The 20,276-nt window shown below is 38.5% G+C and overlaps 1 protein-coding gene across 2 annotated transcripts; it reads left to right on the forward strand.

Annotated features, from left to right (window-relative positions):
- The first annotated feature begins 1,216 nt into the window (after window positions 1-1,216).
- LOC135475210 (integrator complex subunit 11-like) lies at window positions 1,217-19,809 on the forward strand. 2 transcript variants are annotated; one of them, XM_064755019.1, is made up of 16 exons: window positions 1,217-1,322; window positions 2,869-2,942; window positions 4,098-4,209; window positions 4,792-4,908; window positions 5,523-5,621; window positions 6,637-6,810; window positions 7,273-7,392; window positions 8,652-8,747; window positions 9,881-10,003; window positions 10,234-10,323; window positions 11,127-11,289; window positions 11,607-11,717; window positions 12,900-12,964; window positions 14,731-14,873; window positions 17,128-17,251; window positions 18,701-19,809. In XM_064755019.1, exons 1-16 carry the CDS (start codon window positions 1,284-1,286, stop codon window positions 18,752-18,754), a joined length of 1,704 nt encoding a protein of 567 aa, XP_064611089.1. In that variant the 5' UTR covers window positions 1,217-1,283; the 3' UTR covers window positions 18,755-19,809. The 2 variants fall into 2 exon arrangements, with proteins under 2 accessions (XP_064611089.1, XP_064611090.1); XM_064755020.1 differs by lacking the exons at window positions 12,900-12,964; window positions 14,731-14,873; window positions 17,128-17,251; window positions 18,701-19,809 and adding an exon at window positions 12,458-12,655.
- The last annotated feature ends 467 nt before the right edge of the window (window positions 19,810-20,276 follow it).

A 20,276-nucleotide genomic window follows, 5' to 3' on the forward strand; every position in this document is an offset into this window, starting at 1 on the left:
CATAACACACAAGTTGCGGGTTCAATCCCCACCTTGGACAAGGAGTTATTTAAACCTGTATATTAGCATTTTAGGGAGCATTTTTAGATGTGGCTCATCTAGTGAATACATGTAAGATGTACAATGGGGTTCAGTCCCAACCTGGGGCAGAGTTTGTAGATTCCTCCCCCCTCCCCCCACCCCTTCCCCTTCTGCCATTGTTAGAAAGGATCTTCTTGACAATAAGTAGGCAATGGGATTTGTGGAGGCGTTTGCATGTGTTACATTAATCACCCTTGTCTTCCAGTAGAATGCATATGGTGTGCAAGTTTGTGGATCACAGGTGAGAAAAATGGTTAACTTGCCAAAGGTCTGTGGTTTATTCTCCTGTATCATAGTATGTATTCTCATGTGTGTGTTCTCCAGTATGTCTGTTTGCATAATCCTGGGTTCCTTTTCGTGTTTCAGGTGCTGGCCAGGGTAAGTAGTTATGCTCAGTTTCCTGGTAACATAATACATTTTCAGGTGATGATGTTTTAAATAGATGTACACTACCCTAATTCCTCAACCTTTTCGCATATGAAAGAACAACTTCCAGTGCAATTTATGCAGCCTGTGGAGTTGATTTTGGATACAAAACTACATTGCTTCACAAACAGTATAATTTTATCAACAGACACAGAATAATGCCTTGAACAAACATGTGAAAAAGTTGAAGAATTACAGTAGATATCATCGCTTTGCTGGGGTTTGATAACAGGTGAAAGCTTCCGAAACATCGGTAGGCATATTCTTGTACACTTTAATATCCATTAGGGTTTGGGATTGTGAAATACAACCAAAATTGGACAATGTTTTGGTTCATTCTGTCAGTATGACATTTCTAAGGCTTGTGGTAAATGACCCAAAATTTAGCCAGTTAAAGTGCATTTTTACAGGAAGACAAATGTCACAAAAGATTACCGTTAAGAGAAAGTTACATTTTTCAGGAGAATACCATCCTACTATCCAAACAAGCAACAAAACACCTTTCTTTCATCATTGTAAGGCAAAATGTGCAACTTTCTGTTTTATTATTAGTTGTTGTTAATTTATTGATATTAATTTAAAATGCTACGGCTTTGTTTCAAATTGTATGTACAGATACCAGGCTTATTTGACATCGTAAGCTGTGGGTATAGTACTGTATGTGCCCATCCTCAGTACATGTACATGTTCATGATATATGTCCACCTCACAGCTGTGTTGTGTTTACAGATGTTGGCAGGAGCTGTATTATCATTACATTGGGGGGGAAGAACATTATGCTGGACTGTGGTATGCACATGGGCTATAATGATGAGGTGAGTGGTTACTGAACAGCCTAGCCATTTTAGGAATAAAAAAAAAATGGATGAAGTTCATAGCTGAGTCATTTCAGGATTAGAAAAAAATTAGCAGAGCTTATAGTTTAGTCATTTCGAAAATAGTAAACAAAATTTATGAACCTTACAGATTAGTCATTTCAGGAATAGAAAACAAAGGAAGAAGCTTATAGTTAAGTCATTTCACGATTAGAAAACAAAATATACGAAGTTTATAGTTTAGTCGTTTGGAGATTAGTAAACAAAGTTGATGAAGCTTATAGTTTAGTAATTTCAGGAATAGAAAACAAAATTGACAAAGCCCTTAGCTTTGTCATTTTCAGAGTAGAAAATAAAATTGACAAAGCCCTTAGCTTTGTCATTTTCGGAGTAGGAAACAAAATTGACAAAGCTTATAGTTTTATCATTGCAGAGTTAGAAAACAAAATTTACTGAGCTTATGGTTCAGTAATTTCAGGATAATAAAACAAAATTGGTGAGGCTTTAACGTTTGTCAATACAGGATTAGGAAATAAATTTGACAGACCTTTATACAGTTGAGTCATTTCAGTTTTAGAAAACAAAATTTACAAAGCTTATAGTTTTGTGATTTTGGAATTTGAAGATAAAATTATGGCAATATTGACAGTTTCTTTGTTCATATACAGCAGTTTTGCTATGACACATATATTTGTGATAAAAGTAAGCCTGTTGTTAATTCTAGATGTCATCATGTTATATTCAATAGATGTACACTACTGCAGACCGGCCATTTTGGCTATAATTGGCTATAAGGCAGTGTCCACTGTAACACTTGTCACAATATTAGTCGTGGTTCAATGATGAAAACAAGTAAACGTATGGCACAATCATTTTTATTGAGTACATAATAAAGACATTCAATACAAACACATTATGTGTTGAGCAAATGAGTAAAAATCATTAATATTTTTTATGCATTTTTAATGTCGTACTTAACAATTTTTCAGTCATATGATGACGAGGAGTCATCATTTATGTGTATATATAGAGTGTCTTCTTGTGGTAGGGTGAGTCCACGTTGCCAAAGTGCTATTGCCTCTGAAACATCGTGCAGAAGACACCAGATGTGACATCCCAGCAAGTCACATTATACTGACACCGGGACAACCAGTCCTGTTGCCTTGCTCTAACCTGAGCACCAAGAAAGGCAGCTAAAAGTACAATTTTTAAAGTCTTTGACATGACCTGACCGGGTCTCCTGATTGCGTTCAAACTTGGAAGTAGTATGACACCAGTGAGAAGACTACTTTCAGTTAGAATGTTAACTCCATTAGACTACATTTAACTTACATTCTATATTCATGTTTCTTTTCCTTTATGTCTAAGAGGTATTTACCAGAAAAAAATAATGTTTGAAAATTTGAAGTACTGGCTGCTATGACAGTAACTATTACTTTGGAATCAGTCATTATGAGATGGATTCTGAATGTAGTTTGATTTTTAGTCAATAAAAATAGTTGCTCTGTTTGATGTAAGGTATGTCCGTTTTGTTTTATTTCCACAGAGGCGGTTCCCAGACTTCAGCTATATCACCAAAAATGGAAGTCTGACAGAACATTTGGACTGTGTTATTATCAGGTCTGACATTGAATTAATATGAATATAATTGTACTAGTAGAAATGTAAGATTCAGCATTCAGGCTTTGTACATGTAGTATGTCCATATCAAATCAGGGATTGGGGAAGTTCCATTGTGGCTACATGCTAGCCAGTTTGTGATACACGTAGCAGCACATTTATGATGTCACACCACCCAAATTCTCCGACCTTTTCGACCACCACTGCAACCAGTATTTTGAAACATTCTGAGATAACTATGGAGTGTAGAGAAATAGTTTGCTTCATAATTTTATGAAGCTTGCATCTTTAATGACACAAACAAATCATTTTTAGCATTATTCTCATAATAATTGTACGCATAAGTTCCACTGTAAAAAGGGAACAGTGGTTGGAAAGGCTGAAGATTTACAGTACATGTTTATGGGTTTGTCAAGTAGTTTGAGTGAGTGAGTGCTTGGGGTTTAACGTCGTACTCAACAATTTTTCAGTCATATGACGACGAAGGAATCATTAGGGTGCATGTACGTGTAATGTGCCTCCTTGTTGCAGGACGGATTTCCACCGCTCTTTTATTTAGTGCTGCTTCACTGAGACGACTTACCGAAGGCAAGTAAGCCGCCCCGCCCGAGCCATTATACTGATACGGGTCAACCAGTCGTTGCACTATCCCCTTCACGCTGAACGCCAAGCGAGGAAGTTACAACTTCCTCTTTTAAAGTCTTAGGTGTGACTCGATCAAGGATTGATCCTGGATCTACCGGTCCTGAAGCGGACGCTCTACCAACTGTGCTATCCGGGCCGATCCAAGTAGTTTGATGATCCAAAGCTTCATGTTTGTGTGTGTCCGTAAAGTACTTTAATGGTATGAATCTTCAGAAGGGGCCTCTACAGGGCAATGACCCAGGAGCCTCCCACCATTGCGATCGCTGGCCGTGTGTGAAAAGGTCTTCTAGCAACCTGCAGATGGTCGTGGATTTTCCTCCTACCATAATGATGGCCACCGTCATATAAATGAAATATTCTTGACTACGACATAAAACACTAATCATATAAATAAATAAATAAATAAATAAATAAATCATATCAGAAAAAAGCTTTCCAAGTTATGTCTTCAATTAAAACAAATGTGAAAGTAAAAAATGAACATTGAGCAATTGTGTTCACCATTTGCAGCCATTTTCACCTGGATCACTGTGGTGCTCTGCCATTCATGTCTGAAATGGTCGGCTATGATGGACCGATCTACATGACACATCCTACCAAAGCCATCTGCCCCATTTTACTAGTAAGTGTCATTGTTACATGCAGCTTCAAAAAACTAAAAACATCCAGTTTTCTGATCACTAGAGATTGACTGATTAAGTCACATGTTCAAACCCTGCTCCTTGTAGTGCTTCACCATTGATTTTCATGATTATAAGTAATATGTTATTTTTAGAATACAGCTTTTGGTGTGGCTTTATATGTAGACATTATATGTTTTCCTGGGGGGACCTTTATGGTCAAGGTGGTTAGCATGCCAGCACGGCACAATGACCCAGGAGCCTCTCATCAATGCAGTCGCTTCCTCTCTGGCCATATGTGGAAAGGTCTGGTAACAACTTGCAAATTGTCATAGGTTTTTGCCTAGTTTCTTGCTAACATAATGCTGGCCGCTGTCGTATAAGTGAGTATGGCGTAAAACACAAATCAAATAAATAAATAAATTTATTTTTTCCCTGTGAAGGTGTTGTTTCAGAAACCTCTGCAAAGCTTCCTCTTCTTACAAATGTGCGTGCTAACTCAGAAGTTAACTAATCTCTTTCGTAGAATCAAACCTGAATTTCCATATATATGTATTAAAGTAAATGATAATGTTTCTCTTCAGGAAGATTTCAGGAAGATCATGGTGGACAGGAAAGGAGAGCTGAACTTCTTTACATCAGAGATGATAAAGACATGCATGAAGAAAGCTGTGGCTGTCAACCTGCATCAAACAATTCAAGTACAGTGTATATATCTTGAACTGACTGTAGGGCTTAATTCTCTTTTTGTCATTAACAAGTCAGATTTCTTGTTCAGATTGTTATAAAACGGAACTTTTGTAAACTGGTTTTAGGCTGTTAAAATTTATTATTAATATGAAGTGTGAGAATCTGACTGTGGGTTAAAGATATAGCAAAGTTCATTATGCTGGATAATGCATTATGCTGGATAAATTTACAGGGCTTTGAATATTATGTAACAAAGGCTGAATTCTTGAAGCTGATACAGGGGCTTAAAAGCTAGTTGGTAAAAAAGTATATTGCACAGTAAGGTTAAAAATGGTCGTTGAAAAGAGATGTAAGGAAAGCTACCTATTTCCATCACTGAGATGATTGGAAAATAAAGTGTGCATCCAGATGAAGAAAGTCTGTTCCAGTTTTACAACTAACAAACCTCAAGAAGGTATTTTGTAACCGTTCAATGTGGTTGAATAACACATATTGCAAGTCCAGTCAACACAACACAGCAGATTACATGTACTTTAAACAACAGCTAAATGTAAAAGAAAGCTCCTGTTAGAAGTTATGTACAAAACCATTACTGCGCAGGTTTAATTTGTACATATATTTGCAGGTTGATGATGAGATGGAGATTAAAGCTTATTATGCAGGCCATGTCCTGGGAGCAGCCATGTTTTACATCCGGGTAGGACAGCAGTCTGTGGTGTACACGGTTAGTACTTCAGCCAGCTGATTTGGTCTGTTCTTACAGTGGCATGATCGGTTTGGTCTCACCTTTAAAAGAATGGTTTGTTGTCATTGTTACAAGCGCACATGTTCAGTTTTTTTTCTCACCACAAGATTGACTTGTCCTCACCATTACACAGTTGACTTGTTCTCGCCATTACAGGATTGACTTGTTCTCAACAATACACATTTGGTTTGTTCTCATCATTACTCGATTGGTTTGTTCACATCATGACACAACTGCTTTGTCCTCACCTTTACACAATTGTTTCTTTCTCACCATTACACAATTCCTTTGTTCTCACAATTACACAATTGCTCCGTTGTGATCATTACATGATTTGGCTGTTCTCAACTTGACACAATTGGTTTGTTCACACAATTATATGATTGGTTTCTTCTCACCATTACATACATGTAATTGATCATTGGTCTGTTCTCTTGATTGTATGATTGGTCTTTTCCCACAAATAGTTCTCTCCAATTTCTTTGCTAATGATGTCAGGCTTTTGGGGGCCAATTGTACATACGTGTATGTTTTTGCTGTCAGTCTGAGAATTGAAGTGAATAAGATCACAGGTGCATTTCTGGCTCCAGCTCTCCACTTTTCCTGTCCAACTGACCTTAAACAGGGTTAAATGCAGGTTCAATCTCAGACTCTGACAGGGAATTTTCAGGATTTCTCATTTATTGCTCTCCATCGATGCTCTCTGTGTGGTCTGCCATGAAGTTCTTTGGAAACCACTTGATTTATCTATCTATATGTGGCACAAGCAGACAATTGGGACAGTTCACCAGTATCACGCCCAGACTATCAAATAAAGAAATAAATCTTCGAAACATAGACATGACCATGGTGCTGATTTTCTAGGCTTTCTCTAAGATCATATTACCACAACTAACATTAAAGACCAATCATGTAATTAATGAGCTTTTAAACTGAAATTGTGACTTTCTGAGGAAAAAAGCCTTGTTGTACCGATACACTGTTCCCTTCACAGGGGGATTACAACATGACTCCAGACCGACATCTTGGATCTGCGTGGATAGACAAATGCCGACCTGACCTCCTCATCACAGAGTCGACCTACGCCACAACAATTCGCGATTCCAAACGCTGTCGGGAAAGAGATTTCCTCAAGAAGGTGCACGACTGTGTGGAGAAAGGTGGCAAAGTAAGTCATTTGCAGGAAGGATGAAAGATAGAAGAAAGGCGATAAGCCCATATAAGCAAATATAAATTACATGTAGCTGTATATACACGCACATATATATATATATATATATATATATATATATATATATATATATATATATATATATATATATGTAAGCTCTCTTACATACCTAGGGTTTGAGACAAAAACACCAAACGAATGCTGTGTGTGTAAAGTCAGTTCACATTGTGTTTGGGCACACATATATGTGTTGTGGGTTTTCCCAGGTCATGTGTTTCCCCTGGGCTCTGTCCGGTTTCCTCCCATCATAATGCTGGCTGCCGTTATATAAGTGAAATATTCTTGGGAAATTACCAGTTCTAGGGTGAACATTTTCATTTTGCATGGAGAGAGCTAAATCTGAAGGAAATAAACTCCATAAATGATAAATGATACAGAGTACACCTTGGTGGTTTTCAGGTTCTTATTCCTGTGTTTGCTCTGGGAAGGGCTCAGGAGTTGTGTATTTTACTGGAGTCTTACTGGGAGAGAATGAATCTCAAAGTCCCTATATACTTCTCACTTGGCTTGACTGAAAAGGTGAGTAATTTTTTGTCTTGGTTTTTCAGAAGCATATTTTTATCATAATTAGAAATAATGGAGTGCATCATGTCTGTGTGCTTAAGATCCTTGTTAGCCAGAAACCACATGGCATGCCTACTACCAGTATGACTAAGGTTCTTGTTAGCTGGAAACCATGTGGCATGCCTATTACCAGTATGACTAAGGTTCTTGTTAGCTGGAAACCATGTGGCATGCCTATTACCAGTATGACTAAGATCCTTGTTAGCTGGAAACCACGTGGCATGCCTACTACCAGTATGACTAAGATCCTTGTTAGCTGGAAACCACTTGGCATGCCTACTACCAGTATGACCAAGATCCTTGTTAGCTGGAAACCACATGGCATGCCTACTACTAGTATGACAAAGATCCTTGTTAGCTGAAAACCACATGGCATGCCTACTACCAGTATGACTAAGATCCTTGTTAGCCAGAAACCACATGGCATGCCTACTACCAGTATGACTAAGATTCTTGTTAGTTGAAGACCATGTGGCATGCCTACTACCAGTATGACTAAGATCCTTGTTAGCTGGAGACCATGTGGCATGCCTACTACCAGTATGACTAAGATCCTTGTTAGCTGAAAACCACATGGCATGCCTACTACCAGTATGACTAAGATCCTTGTTAGCTGAAAACCACATGGCATGCCTACTACCAGTATGACTAAGATTCTTGTTAGCTGGAAACCATGTGGCATGCCTATTACCAGTATGACTAAGATCCTTGTTAGCTGGAAACCACAACCTACTACCAGTATGACATCCATATATGTGTTGAATTGATTGAATTTCAACCATTTTCAGGCAATGAGCTTCTGATTACCCACAGTCATAGCATTGTAGACATTAATATGATATTAGGTACACGTTAGTTCACCTGAATAACTCATCTTTAACACATTTGTCAGGTCCATTTATGATAACAGTTAATTTGGAGAAGTCTATGATGTGTTTTAATGTATTATGGTTGTAAGAAAATGTGCTTAGCTTAATCTTCCTGCTATGGGGAGATCAGAAAAAGCTGACCATCTTGTGAAAATATACTTTCATTTGCCGGTTTGATTTTGCTTCTCCTGTAATAAAACAAACTGTTGTTGTCTAATTCAAAAATTTACGTGGACTTCACTAAATAATGTGGCTGCATGATTAATGTGGTTGTAAGTTTTGAGCCTTAAAGTTTGACCCTTAAAGTCAAGTAGGCCTAACTTGCTTTTTATTTTTTGTCTTCAGGCCAATCATTACTATAAACTGTTTATCACATGGACTAGTCAGAAGATCAAAAAGACATTTGTGCAGAGGAACATGTTTGAGTTCAACCACATACGGGTGAGTTTATTTAGAGGAACATGTTTGAGTTCAACCACATATGGCTGAGTTTGTTCATAAGAACATGTTTGAGTACAACCACATGTGGGTGAGTTTGTGTAGAGGAACATGTTTGAGTTCAACCACATCCAAGTGAGTTTGTGTAGAGGAACATGTTTGAGTTCAACCACATATGGCTGAGTTTGTTCATAAGAACATGTTTGAGTACAACCACATGTGGGTGAGTTTGTGTAGAGGAACATGTTTGAGTTCAACCACATGTGGGTGAGTTTGTGTAGAGGAACATGTTTGAGTTCAACCACATATGGCTGAGTTTGTTCATAAGAACATGTTTGAGTTCAACCACATGTGGGTGAGTTTGTGTAGAGGAACATGTTTGAGTTCAACCACATGTGGGTGAGTTTGTGTAGAGGAACATGTTTGAGTTCAACCACATATGGCTGAGTTTGTTCATAAGAACATGTTTGAGTTCAACCACATGTGGGTGAGTTTGTGTAGAGGAACATGTTTGAGTTCAACCACATCCAAGTGAGTTTGTGTAGAGGAACATGTTTGAGTTCAACCACATATGGCTGAGTTTGTTCATAAGAACATGTTTGAGTTCAACCACATGTGGGTGAGTTTGTGTAGCGGAACATGTTTGAGTTCAACCACATCTAAGTGAGTTTGTTCAGAGGAGCATGCTTGAGTTCAACCTCACCTGGATGAGTATGCGTTGAGGGACATGTTTGAGTTCAACCATACATGGGTGAGTTGGATCAGAGGAACATGTTTGAGTTCATGTTTGAGTGACAGCTTGTCAATTACTGTGTTATCTTTGAACTGTTTCTAATATATTGATGACTAATGTGATTTTGTGATTTGTGTTTTTGATGGAAAAAATCACCAACTTCCCTTAAAATTTTTTAAGATATACATATACATGGTACAAGTGGTATAAGTTATACAACAATTTCAAATCCAATCTGTTCATTTAATAATCTTCATCATTAAACATGAAGATTAGCCAGAAGTGTTGTATGTTAGGTCACATATTTTTTGTAAGGTTTTGGTTGTTCTAGGTTAGTTTATGGAACATTCCTTTTCAAAAACATTGGGAAAAACATTGAGCCAAGTATTTGTATATTTGTTAGGCTTTTGACAAGGCTTACATCGACAACCCTGGTCCGATGGTTGTTTTTGCCACGCCTGGAATGTTGCATGCTGGTCTGTCGTTACAAATCTTCAAAAAGTGGGCTCCAAATGAAAACAATATGGTGAGTAAATACACAAAGGCACTGATTGTGACTGCACTGATTTCATTTAGATTTCCACAGCGCAGAGGTATTTGGGTGACAAAAGTTGCAGAATATTTAATGAATTTTATCTGAAAGCAGTTGTGGCTTGTAACTTTTGTGAATAGTGTTGATGTTTTAGGTTTCGTAATTCTTGTATAAGATAAACCATAGGCAAATAGGACATGACTAACTGTCTCCTTTTTTTCAAGGTAATTATGCCAGGATACTGTGTAGCGGGTACAATTGGACACAAGATTCTGAATGGTATGCGCAGGCTAGAGATGGAAAATAAGCAGACGGTATGTGAAAATTTTTGTTTTTATGTTTGACTGTTGTCTAACACCACACTCAGAAATGTTCCTCCTATACATATCTGATGGCAGTCAGCTTTATGAGTGGAGATGTGGTACCCACACTACACATCACGATATGGAATATTTCTTTTTTTTTATGCATTTGTGCTCAGTTGGTGGAGAAAGTTGTTTTCATTGTGTTTTAAAGAAAGAATTTGACATGTATTTCAGAATTGCATCATGTATGGGGTTCTTATTGCATGAAGGTAATAAATCTGACAAAGTAATGTGGGGAAAAATCACTTCCTGTGATGCAGGTGTCATATATGTATTTCAGATTTTAATATTAAACAACAGATGCATAAGTACCAACTAATGAAGTACTACCTTTAATACACCATTCATATGTAGCTGACCCCTGAGGAGATTGTATGCCTACCTAACAAAATTTTGTGCCTGCAAACATTTGCCTTTGATATCTTTGAAAAGGATTCTGCACTATTTTCAATTCTATTCACTCTACTTTGTTGGAGAAAGATTTATACACTCTTTCTGTAGAGTTCAGAAAATCAAATACAACACTGAAAAACCTGTGTGACAACATCATTCTGATATTGTCAGTTTGCTGTGGCCATACATGGGAAGTTCTTCCAGCAACCTGCTGGTGGTCGTGGGTTTCCCCGTGCTCTGCTCGGTTTCCTCCCAACATAATTCTGGTTGCCGTCGTATAAGTGAAATATTCTTAAGCACAGCGTAAAACACCAATCAAATGAATAGATAAATATATCAATCAATTTGCTGTATTTCAGCTTGAGGTGAAACTGTCGGTACAGTACATGTCGTTCAGCGCGCATGCAGATGCTAAGGGAATCATGCAGTTGATTTCTCAGTGTGAACCCAGGAATGTGTTACTCGTTCATGGGGAAGCTGCCAAGATGGACTTCCTCAAAACAAAAATACAACAAGAGTTTGGTGAGGATTTATTCTTTATATTGGTACATGTAGGATTAAAAATTAATATAATATAATATCGTAAGAGAATGTTATGACTTTGAAATTAGGCCCGTGGAAGGCATCTTTGAGACACTAAAATTTTCAAAAATTCCACATTTGACTTGCTTATTTTATGTGTAACACAAGTTTCTCCATTTCAGCCTTTGTGCTCTTCTGTCAACATTTTACAGATGTGTTGTAATTCATCAGTCAAATAAAAAATATAATATAATCAGTATGATTAATGAAAGGAGTGTTGCACTTATCGTCATGATGTTCTTGTGTTGCCTTGGTAGGAATTGACTGTTTCAAACCAGCCAATGGAGAAACAGTCTCCATAGCAACCCAACACAACATCCCTGTAGATATATCACTGAGTTTGTTGAAGAGAGAAGCTGCAGCTGCAGGTATGTGGCAAAACATAATTCAGTATTTTCCAGAATTGAATTTCTTATTCAGTAGGACTTTTACAGATACTGTTAGCATGGTTTAAAAACTGGAAATGAGAGTACAGATGGTCGTAAATTCCGTTGCCATTGTGTGGAACAGAAAGCCTGAATGATTTTCAGTTTTTGTTACGACAATATGTACTAGTAAAAGCCAATAAACCTGTTACTTTTCATGTGGTCCTGATTTCACAAAATGTCATTCATTTCATTGCTTAATTGCTAAAGTTGATATTTCTTTTGGTTCAGAGTCTTATGTCCAACATGGAGTGTTTCTTGATAAACTTAAGTCAAACACTTTGTAAATATAGTGTTAAGTTACATTTGCTTAAGCATGTTAAACAGAAGAATGTAAAAGTTTCGTGAAACCAGCCTTAAAGGAGAAGAAAACTTAAAAAACATGACACTATATGCTGAAAAGAGCACATTTTTTTCTCTCTGGTGGTGCCTGCTGCATAATTTTGCGATTTTTTCTTGCCATACATGTAAAGCCTGAAAACTGCAAAGCTGGCATAAATCGCCGAGTCCTTCGCATCTTCCATCTTTAATACCCTGTAATTTATGCTGAGGTGTGTTGCCTCTCAGCCAATGAGAGTCCTTAAAACTGCCTGCTTGTTTGTGTAAACGTGGAACCTACATCCAACATTCCGGTTTCCTGATCGTCAAGCGGAAAACAAACTGTACTGTTCACTACCTTCTAGGAAGAAGAGTTCTGCCGGAAATGTATGAACTGCACTTCGGCGGTTTCCAATGGCATTTCTCCTCCTAACACAGAAAACTTCAGGACTAGTTCTTATGCAAAGTGGAGTCGCCCACAGCAGATTTTGGCGCGGACTTTATATATAATTTATCAACTTGAGGTACATATTAGAATTTTTTTATGACATGCACCTGCGAGGCAAAGCATACTCTTTCAACGGTGTTTGCTTGATATTTAAATTTTCTTCTCCTTTAAATCTTTGTACTTATGTCCTAATGATGTTTTGAAGACTCCTCAACTGAGCAATGGTTTATAAGCACAACAAGTTTTAAAACAAAGGAAACGTCAGTTTGAAAATCTGTCCTGGAAACAGATCATTAATGTAGCATTGATTACTTTGTCCTTTCAACAAATATTCCTGTGTCTCTTATCATTTTCTACAGCACTGGTTCCACCAGACCCAAAGAAACCCAGAATTCTGCATGGAGCTCTTCTCATGAAGGGAAATGTAGGTTTGGATTCTGATACATGTACTTGATAGTTTTTACATTTTAAAGAACTTTTAACTTTTAAAGAAGTTTTATTTCAATTGACCATTTCTGTACATTGTATGTGAGTCGTACAGTGTATGTGGAAGAGTAAATGTGACATGTTTCCTTGTGTAGTAGAATTATATAACCAATTCATTACATGGGGAGAACATTTGTGAGATTTCATGTGTGCCTGACCGAGTTCATGGGCTCTTAAGATTATGCGGAAACACCACTGTCACCAGCTTACGAGGACCAATCACCTAACAATAACGCCGATTGACATCACATGATTGGCTAGACTAGGCTGGTAACGCTGGTGTTTCCGTATAATCGTAAGTGCCCCATATGTCTGTAAAGTTCAAATTCTGATGATCAGTTAAACTGTGTTGTTGGTTCTGATAGAAGTGGTGCTGAGTGTAAAAGTGGCTGCTCAAGAGTTGTGAACAGAGGTTTTTGCACAGGTGTGGTTCTTGCACAGGTGTGGTTCTTGCACAGGTGTGGTTCTTGCACAGGTGTGCTATTCCCAAAAATGGGATATTTCAGTTGCTGTTGATATATCTTGAAAAGATAATTATATGAATCATTGTGAATGAATAAGAAATAGAGAGATGAACACGAATACATGTTCTCAATGATGTCAGGATAATAAAATACATGTTCTCAATGATGTCAGGATAATACCATCCAGGTGTTTGAATGACATGCATATGAATCTGAATGGCATGCCTTTTTCGAAATTTGCATTCACACTTGTCAGGCAGCTTTCATACATTTGAATGATTGGGGTATGGACAGTCACCCCCTCATCCCCACCACCCCGGACGTATTTGACCCCCCTGGGCTATTCATTACAAGACACCCCACTTAGAAGATCATGTTTATATTTCCCACTGATCGTATATACAAGTAGATATATAGGGAGGGGGAAAAATGTCCAGGAGGGGAAAATGTCCAGGAGGGAAAAATGTCCCAGAGGGGAAAATGTCCGAAAGGAAATGTCCGAAAGGGAAAATGTGCGTGGGAGAAAATGTCCTACAGTTGAATGATCAGGTCATAACATATAGTTTTCTTCATCAGATGTAGTTCATGGTGTCCTTGTTAATAGGGGCATTAATTTATCAAATTATAAATGTTAAATATTGGGGGCCTCCGTGGCTCATTTGGTTAGCGCGCTAGCATAGCGTAATGACACGGTAGTCTCTCACCAATGAAGTCACTGTGAGTTCAAGTCCAGCTCATGCTGGCTTCCTCTCTGGCCGTATGTGGGAAGGTCTGCCAGTAACCTGCGAATGATCATGAGTTTTCTCTCGGGCTCTGCCCAGTTTCCTCACACCATAATGCTGGCCGCCATCGTATAAGTGAAATATTCTTGAGTACGGCGTTAAACACCAATCAAATAAATAAAAGAAATACATATTAAATATTAATACGGCCGTATGTGGGAAAGTCTGCCAGAAACCTGCAGATGGTCGTGGGTATACCCTGAGCTCTGCCAGGTTCCCTCTCACCATATTGCTAGCTGCCATCATATGAAATACATATATTCTTGAGTGTGGCATAAACCACCAATCGAATAAATAAATTAATAAATGTTATCACCTGGGGATCATTTGTATAGAATATCTTATACATTTTCTGAATAATATATAACAGCTGATTTGCAAGTTTTTGAAGCATTATAAAATATATTCTAGAAACTGAAGAAGTGTTGACTGTTTAAAGATGATGTGTCTTGTTTTAGAAGCTACAGCTGGTAGAGCCTGCGTCTGCCATGAGAGAGCTGGGAATAGATGAGCACCATATCCGCTTTACCTCCACTGTGTCCATAGAAGATGATGGTCCACCCTCCAATACTGCAGACAAGATATACCAGATGGTCAAGAGGTAGGTACAAAAGTCCACATATCATGTACCTAAGTGTAATACCCACCACATACACAGCATCATTCTGATAGTTTTTTTGTATCAGCGGCTGATTCCACAAAGCCTTTTCTGACTTAAGTCAAATTTAAAATTAAACTTTTTGGTACTGTAAGGTGAAATTTGTACATATTTGTCTAAAGATAACATTGATGAAGTGCACAAAATTTTCATGTCTAAGGAGGAAAAAATAAGCTTTGAGGCCATACTTCAAAGTTTGATAGTCAGAAATGGCTTTCTGGAATCGACCTCAGATTCTTGTGCTTGCAGACTACTTCCAAGTGTTTTATTGTGTGTAAGCACTTTCTACAGGGGAAACTTCCATTGTTCGTTGTTCTACAGGAATGCCACGTATATGTAGGATACAATGATGCCACGACAGACGTCTGCTATATATGTGCAGTGAAATATATGTGAAAGGTTAAAAACAAAAACAAACAAACTTGTTTTTGGTGACATTTATGCTTATTTGATTTTATCAAGTCCTTTTGTAAAATTCTAGAATACCCTGTTCATGTTAAAAACATTGGACCCCTTGGAGTCCCACATCAAATATCCTGAATTAATTATTTGTAACTTAATAAACAAGAAACAAAGTTACTCTTGATTCACCTGCTGTGTGTAAATGTAGTAGCTTTACACGTATATAGATACTGCTGAGTTCATCCAAAGCCCTAATGTAATTTAAAAAATAATGCACTCTAACAGTTGAATTTTACTTAAAGTTGTATTTATTCACTAATGGAAATAAAAACATTCAGAGTTTAAAAAACGTAGATCCAACCACAAAAATGGCGCATCCAAAGCCTGAAATACAGAAGAGTCTAACGAAGCAAATTAATCCAGTACACTGGCATGGTCTGCCCTCACTTGGTCTGCCCTCACATGGTCTGCCCTCACTTGGTCTGCCCTCACATGGTCTGCCCTCACTTGGTCTGCCCTCACATGGTCTACCCTCACATGGTTTGCCCTCATTTGGTCTGCCCTCACATGGTCTGCCCTCACATGGTCTGCCCTCACATGGTCTGCCCTCACTTGGACTGCCCTCACTTGGTCTGCCCTCAGATGGTCTGCCCTCACATGGCCTGCCCTCACTTGGTCTGCCCTCACATGGTCTGCCCTCACATGATCTGCCCTCACTTGGTCTGCCCTCACTTGGACTGCCCTCACTTGGTCTGCCCTCACATGGTCTGCCCTCACATGGTCTGCCCTCACTTGGTCTGCCCTCACATGGTCTGCCCTCACTTGGTCTGCCCTCACATGGTCTACCCTCACATGGTTTGCCCTCATTTGGTCTGCCCTCACATGGTCTGCCTTCACATGGTCTGCCCTCACTTGGACTGCCCTCACTTGGTCTGCCCTCAGATGGTCTGCCCTCACATGGCCTGCCCTCACTTGGTCTGCCCTCACATGGTCTGCCCTCACTTGGTCTGCCCTCACATGATCTGCCCTCACTTGGTCTGCCCTCACATGGTCTGCCCTCACTTGGAAGCAACATCACCTTGTCTGCTTTCAAAGCAGTCCACAGCCAAATGCATTAATTTCACTGTTCAGATTTTCTAAACCTTCTACTAGTCATCATTTTAGAAATTATACATTTCACTAACCATCCAGTTTGAAATTTCACGTGCTGAAGCTTTGCCTACACTTTCCATGCACAATTTGAGCTTTAGTTGCTGTGGATGGATTCCTATCATGTAGCACAGCTGAGCTGGTTATCTTTGGTATGTGAGCTTTAGATAGAGTAAAAGCTGTGAAAGTAAGAAAGCCTGTTAAAACACAAAACAATATCTGCATTATATATAGGAACTATATATTCTAGACAAAATGTTACAATTTGAACAATTATGCCATCTTTTAAAAATTTAGGTGCAGAAATTGACGTATATAATAAACAGGTTATCATGCCAATGTCCACGCAGTTTTATCAGCTTGTTGGAGATCATCTTTGAGCTTTGAGCTTGGTTGATAAATTAGACTGACTTCAAATAACACACTGTCATGACAAACCTCTACATTGGTAATTATTTTTAGAAGTGGTAGACATACATTAGTATAACAAATTGAAGTTAAAATGAAGATCAAAAAACTCTGTTAAATTGGAAGAGATAAGCTGGAACTTATATGACAAAAGAACAAGCATTAATAGTTAGTGCATTATAGATGTATTTCAGTTTATGTATAGATGTACTGCATTTTCTGGAGTTCTTTGTTTCAGTAAACTGAGAGAGTACCCGGCGCAGTATTCCACTGATGGCTCCATAACTATCTCTGAGTCTGTGCTTGTCAAGGTGTCTGGTGAGGATGAGAATAAAGACATTCTGGTGTCCTGGTCACATCAGGTGAGACTGATGACATCGAAAATAATGATATCATTTTATGAATGAATATATTGAATTTATATTTACTTGATTGGTGTTTTACATCATACTCAAGAATATTTCACATACACGATGACAGCCAGAATTATGCTGGGAGTAAAAAGGGTAGAGACTGAGGGAAACCACAAACATCTGTAGGTTGTTACATACCTTCTCATGTCAGATCAGACCGAAAGTCAGCATCAGAGGAGCATGATGTCAATGAGAATAAGGATACCTTGTTTGTGAAGGTCACATCAGATGAGCATGATGTCAGTGAGAATAGTGGTACCTTGTTTGTGAAGGTCACATCAGATAAGCATGACGTCAGTGAGAATAATGATACCTTGTTTGTGAAGGTCACATCAGATGAGCATGATGTCAGTGAGAATAAGGATACCTTGTTTGTGAAGGTCACATCAGATGAGCATGATGTCAGTGAGAATAAGGATACCTTGTTTGTGAAGGTCACATCAGATGAGCATGATGTTAATGAGAATAATGATACCTTGTTTGTGAAGGTCACATCAGATGAGCATGATGTCAGTGAGAATAATGATACCTTGTTTGTGAAGGTCACATCAGATGAGCATGGTGTCAGTGAGAATAAGGATACCTTGTTTGTGAAGGTCACATCAGATGAGCATGATGTCAGTGAGAATAATGATACCTTGTTCGTGAAGGTCACATCAGATGATGTCAGTAAGAATAAGGATACCTTGTTTGTGAAGGTCACATCAGATGAGCATGATGTCAGTGAGAATAATGATACCTTGTTTGTGAAGGTCACATCAGATGAGCATGATGTCAGTGAGAATAATGATACCTTGTTTGTGAAGGTCACATCAGATGAGCATGATGTCAGTGAGAATAAGGATACCTTGTTTGTGAAGATCACATCAGATGAGCATGATGTCAGTGAGAATAATGATATCTTGTTTGTGAAGGTCACATCAGATGAGTATGATGACTGCGAGAATAACGATACCTCATTGTGAAGGTCACATCAGATGAGCATGATGTCAATGAGAATAATGATACCCTGTTGTGAAGGTCACATCAGATGAGCATGATGTCAGTGAGAATAAGGATACCTTGTTTGTGAAGGTCACATCAGATGAGCATGATATGATGGAGGTCATTCTTGCATTTAATAAATTGACACGTGAGACTGGAAATAAAGGTTTGATTTTTATTTTTGAACTGCAACACGGTGCACTTGCACAAAGAACAAAGACGAAATGTTATGAGCTTACTGTGGTCTGCATACATCTACCTTCAATACAGTGTGTGTAGGTAATGCTTAGTGGATTTGTGAAACTTATTCTAGATCCTCAAAAACCTGTATGTTGTGCTTTTTTATATACATAATACAGAGAATTTTTGCGTTGTTTCAACCATTACTCATGGTGCTTATATTACGTCTTTCAGGATGAAGATCTCGGCAGTTATTTGTTGAAGCTGCTTCGTGGAGGATTACGCTGATCATCTGCACTGTTAATGCTCAAACTGCTGCAAGGAACAACACTGTGGCTGTCTACCCAAACTGCTTAAAGGAGAATTACACTGAAGTCTGTCCACCCAATTATACTGGTTCACGCCTTGATGTAGTTGTCTGTGTTCAGAGACAAGGAGATAAGAACAGTTGACCTGGTCTCAGCTCCACAATAGCTACAGTTAAGAACTAAAGACAGACAGCATGCAGTAGGAGTGTTGTGATATGACTGTCTATGCCAGTCTGCTACATCTTCAAGTGTAGCCTACTGCTGATCCGTGCTCACTTTCCATCACCGGGGAACTCCATGGTAGTCTTCCTCAGTTGTTTTGTGGGGGTAATTCTGAAGTATAGAAGGTTATTTTTTGCCCATATTTTAAGCATTACTTGGTACAAAACTTTGTTTGGAGAGCAGAGGCAATCATTGATTCAGAATAGATCCAGACATGTCTTGTGACACCATATTGTATATTCCAAGCTTTCAAAAGCACCTTATCCAGACAATTCCAAAAACCATTCAGAAGAGTGGTTATACATGTATGTAGGAAATCAAAAGTGTAAATAAAAAAATGGTCTCTGCATTTGTTAAAATAACCTTACCAAAATGCAGGACAAACTTTCTTGTGTTCATTTTCCTTCACATCATGACGTTTTTTAAGAATATTTTCTTCAACATAAATTGGAATGACTGCCTATCAATGCCAAGGACAGACAAGGTGCCATTTGCATGGTCTAACATTATTGAAGACCACTTGCCTTCCACCAATATGGTGTGCATATCTATGCATCGCACAGGGGGAAAGTTTACCTGCCAAAGGTGGGTGGTATTCCCTGGGCACTCTGGTTTCCTCCGCCAATAAAACTGACTGCCATAGGGGAGACATTCTTCAGTATAGCATTAAAAAAAATTGACTGCCAGTTGTAAACATTGTGTACAGTCAATTGATCTAGATGTATGCCTGAAATTCATTGCTTGTATACACTGATGTATGCTTATTACCTTGATATAAAAATTTGTACTGGAATCCCTACTGTGATCTACTGTCAAGTCAAGTCTGGACAGTACATGCATGTACGTTACTAAAGCGCTCAACTAGGGAGACCTAGACTATCCTGAATACGTCATGTACATGGATGTGGCCTTCTGGCTAGAGCACAACCACAGATGCAGCTGTAGTAAACAAGCACGTGAGGATTATGCAAACAAATCCTTTCTTGGTTAAGCTTTTCCGTGTCACTTTGTACTCGGCTACATGTGGGATCCTCCATGGTTGATTTGACAGGTACGTTTTACCTGTACCGACAGCTGTAGTAACTGGTGGATTTAGGTATTTTTACTGATGTACAATGTAGTAGCTGAAATAGAAATGAGTGCTGACAAACACTTGTTGCCACCAACTCCCTGAGAATTATGAAGGTTTGGAAATCTTGAAGATTTTCGGTCCACCACTTAAATTCAGCCATCACCTTCTTCACCCTCGCAGGTGAAAAAGAAACATCTCAACCACTTCC

This window comes from Liolophura sinensis, chromosome 9 (assembly GCF_032854445.1).
Source record: "Liolophura sinensis isolate JHLJ2023 chromosome 9, CUHK_Ljap_v2, whole genome shotgun sequence".
In the NCBI taxonomy this organism is placed as follows: Eukaryota; Metazoa; Mollusca; class Polyplacophora; order Chitonida; family Chitonidae; genus Liolophura; species Liolophura sinensis.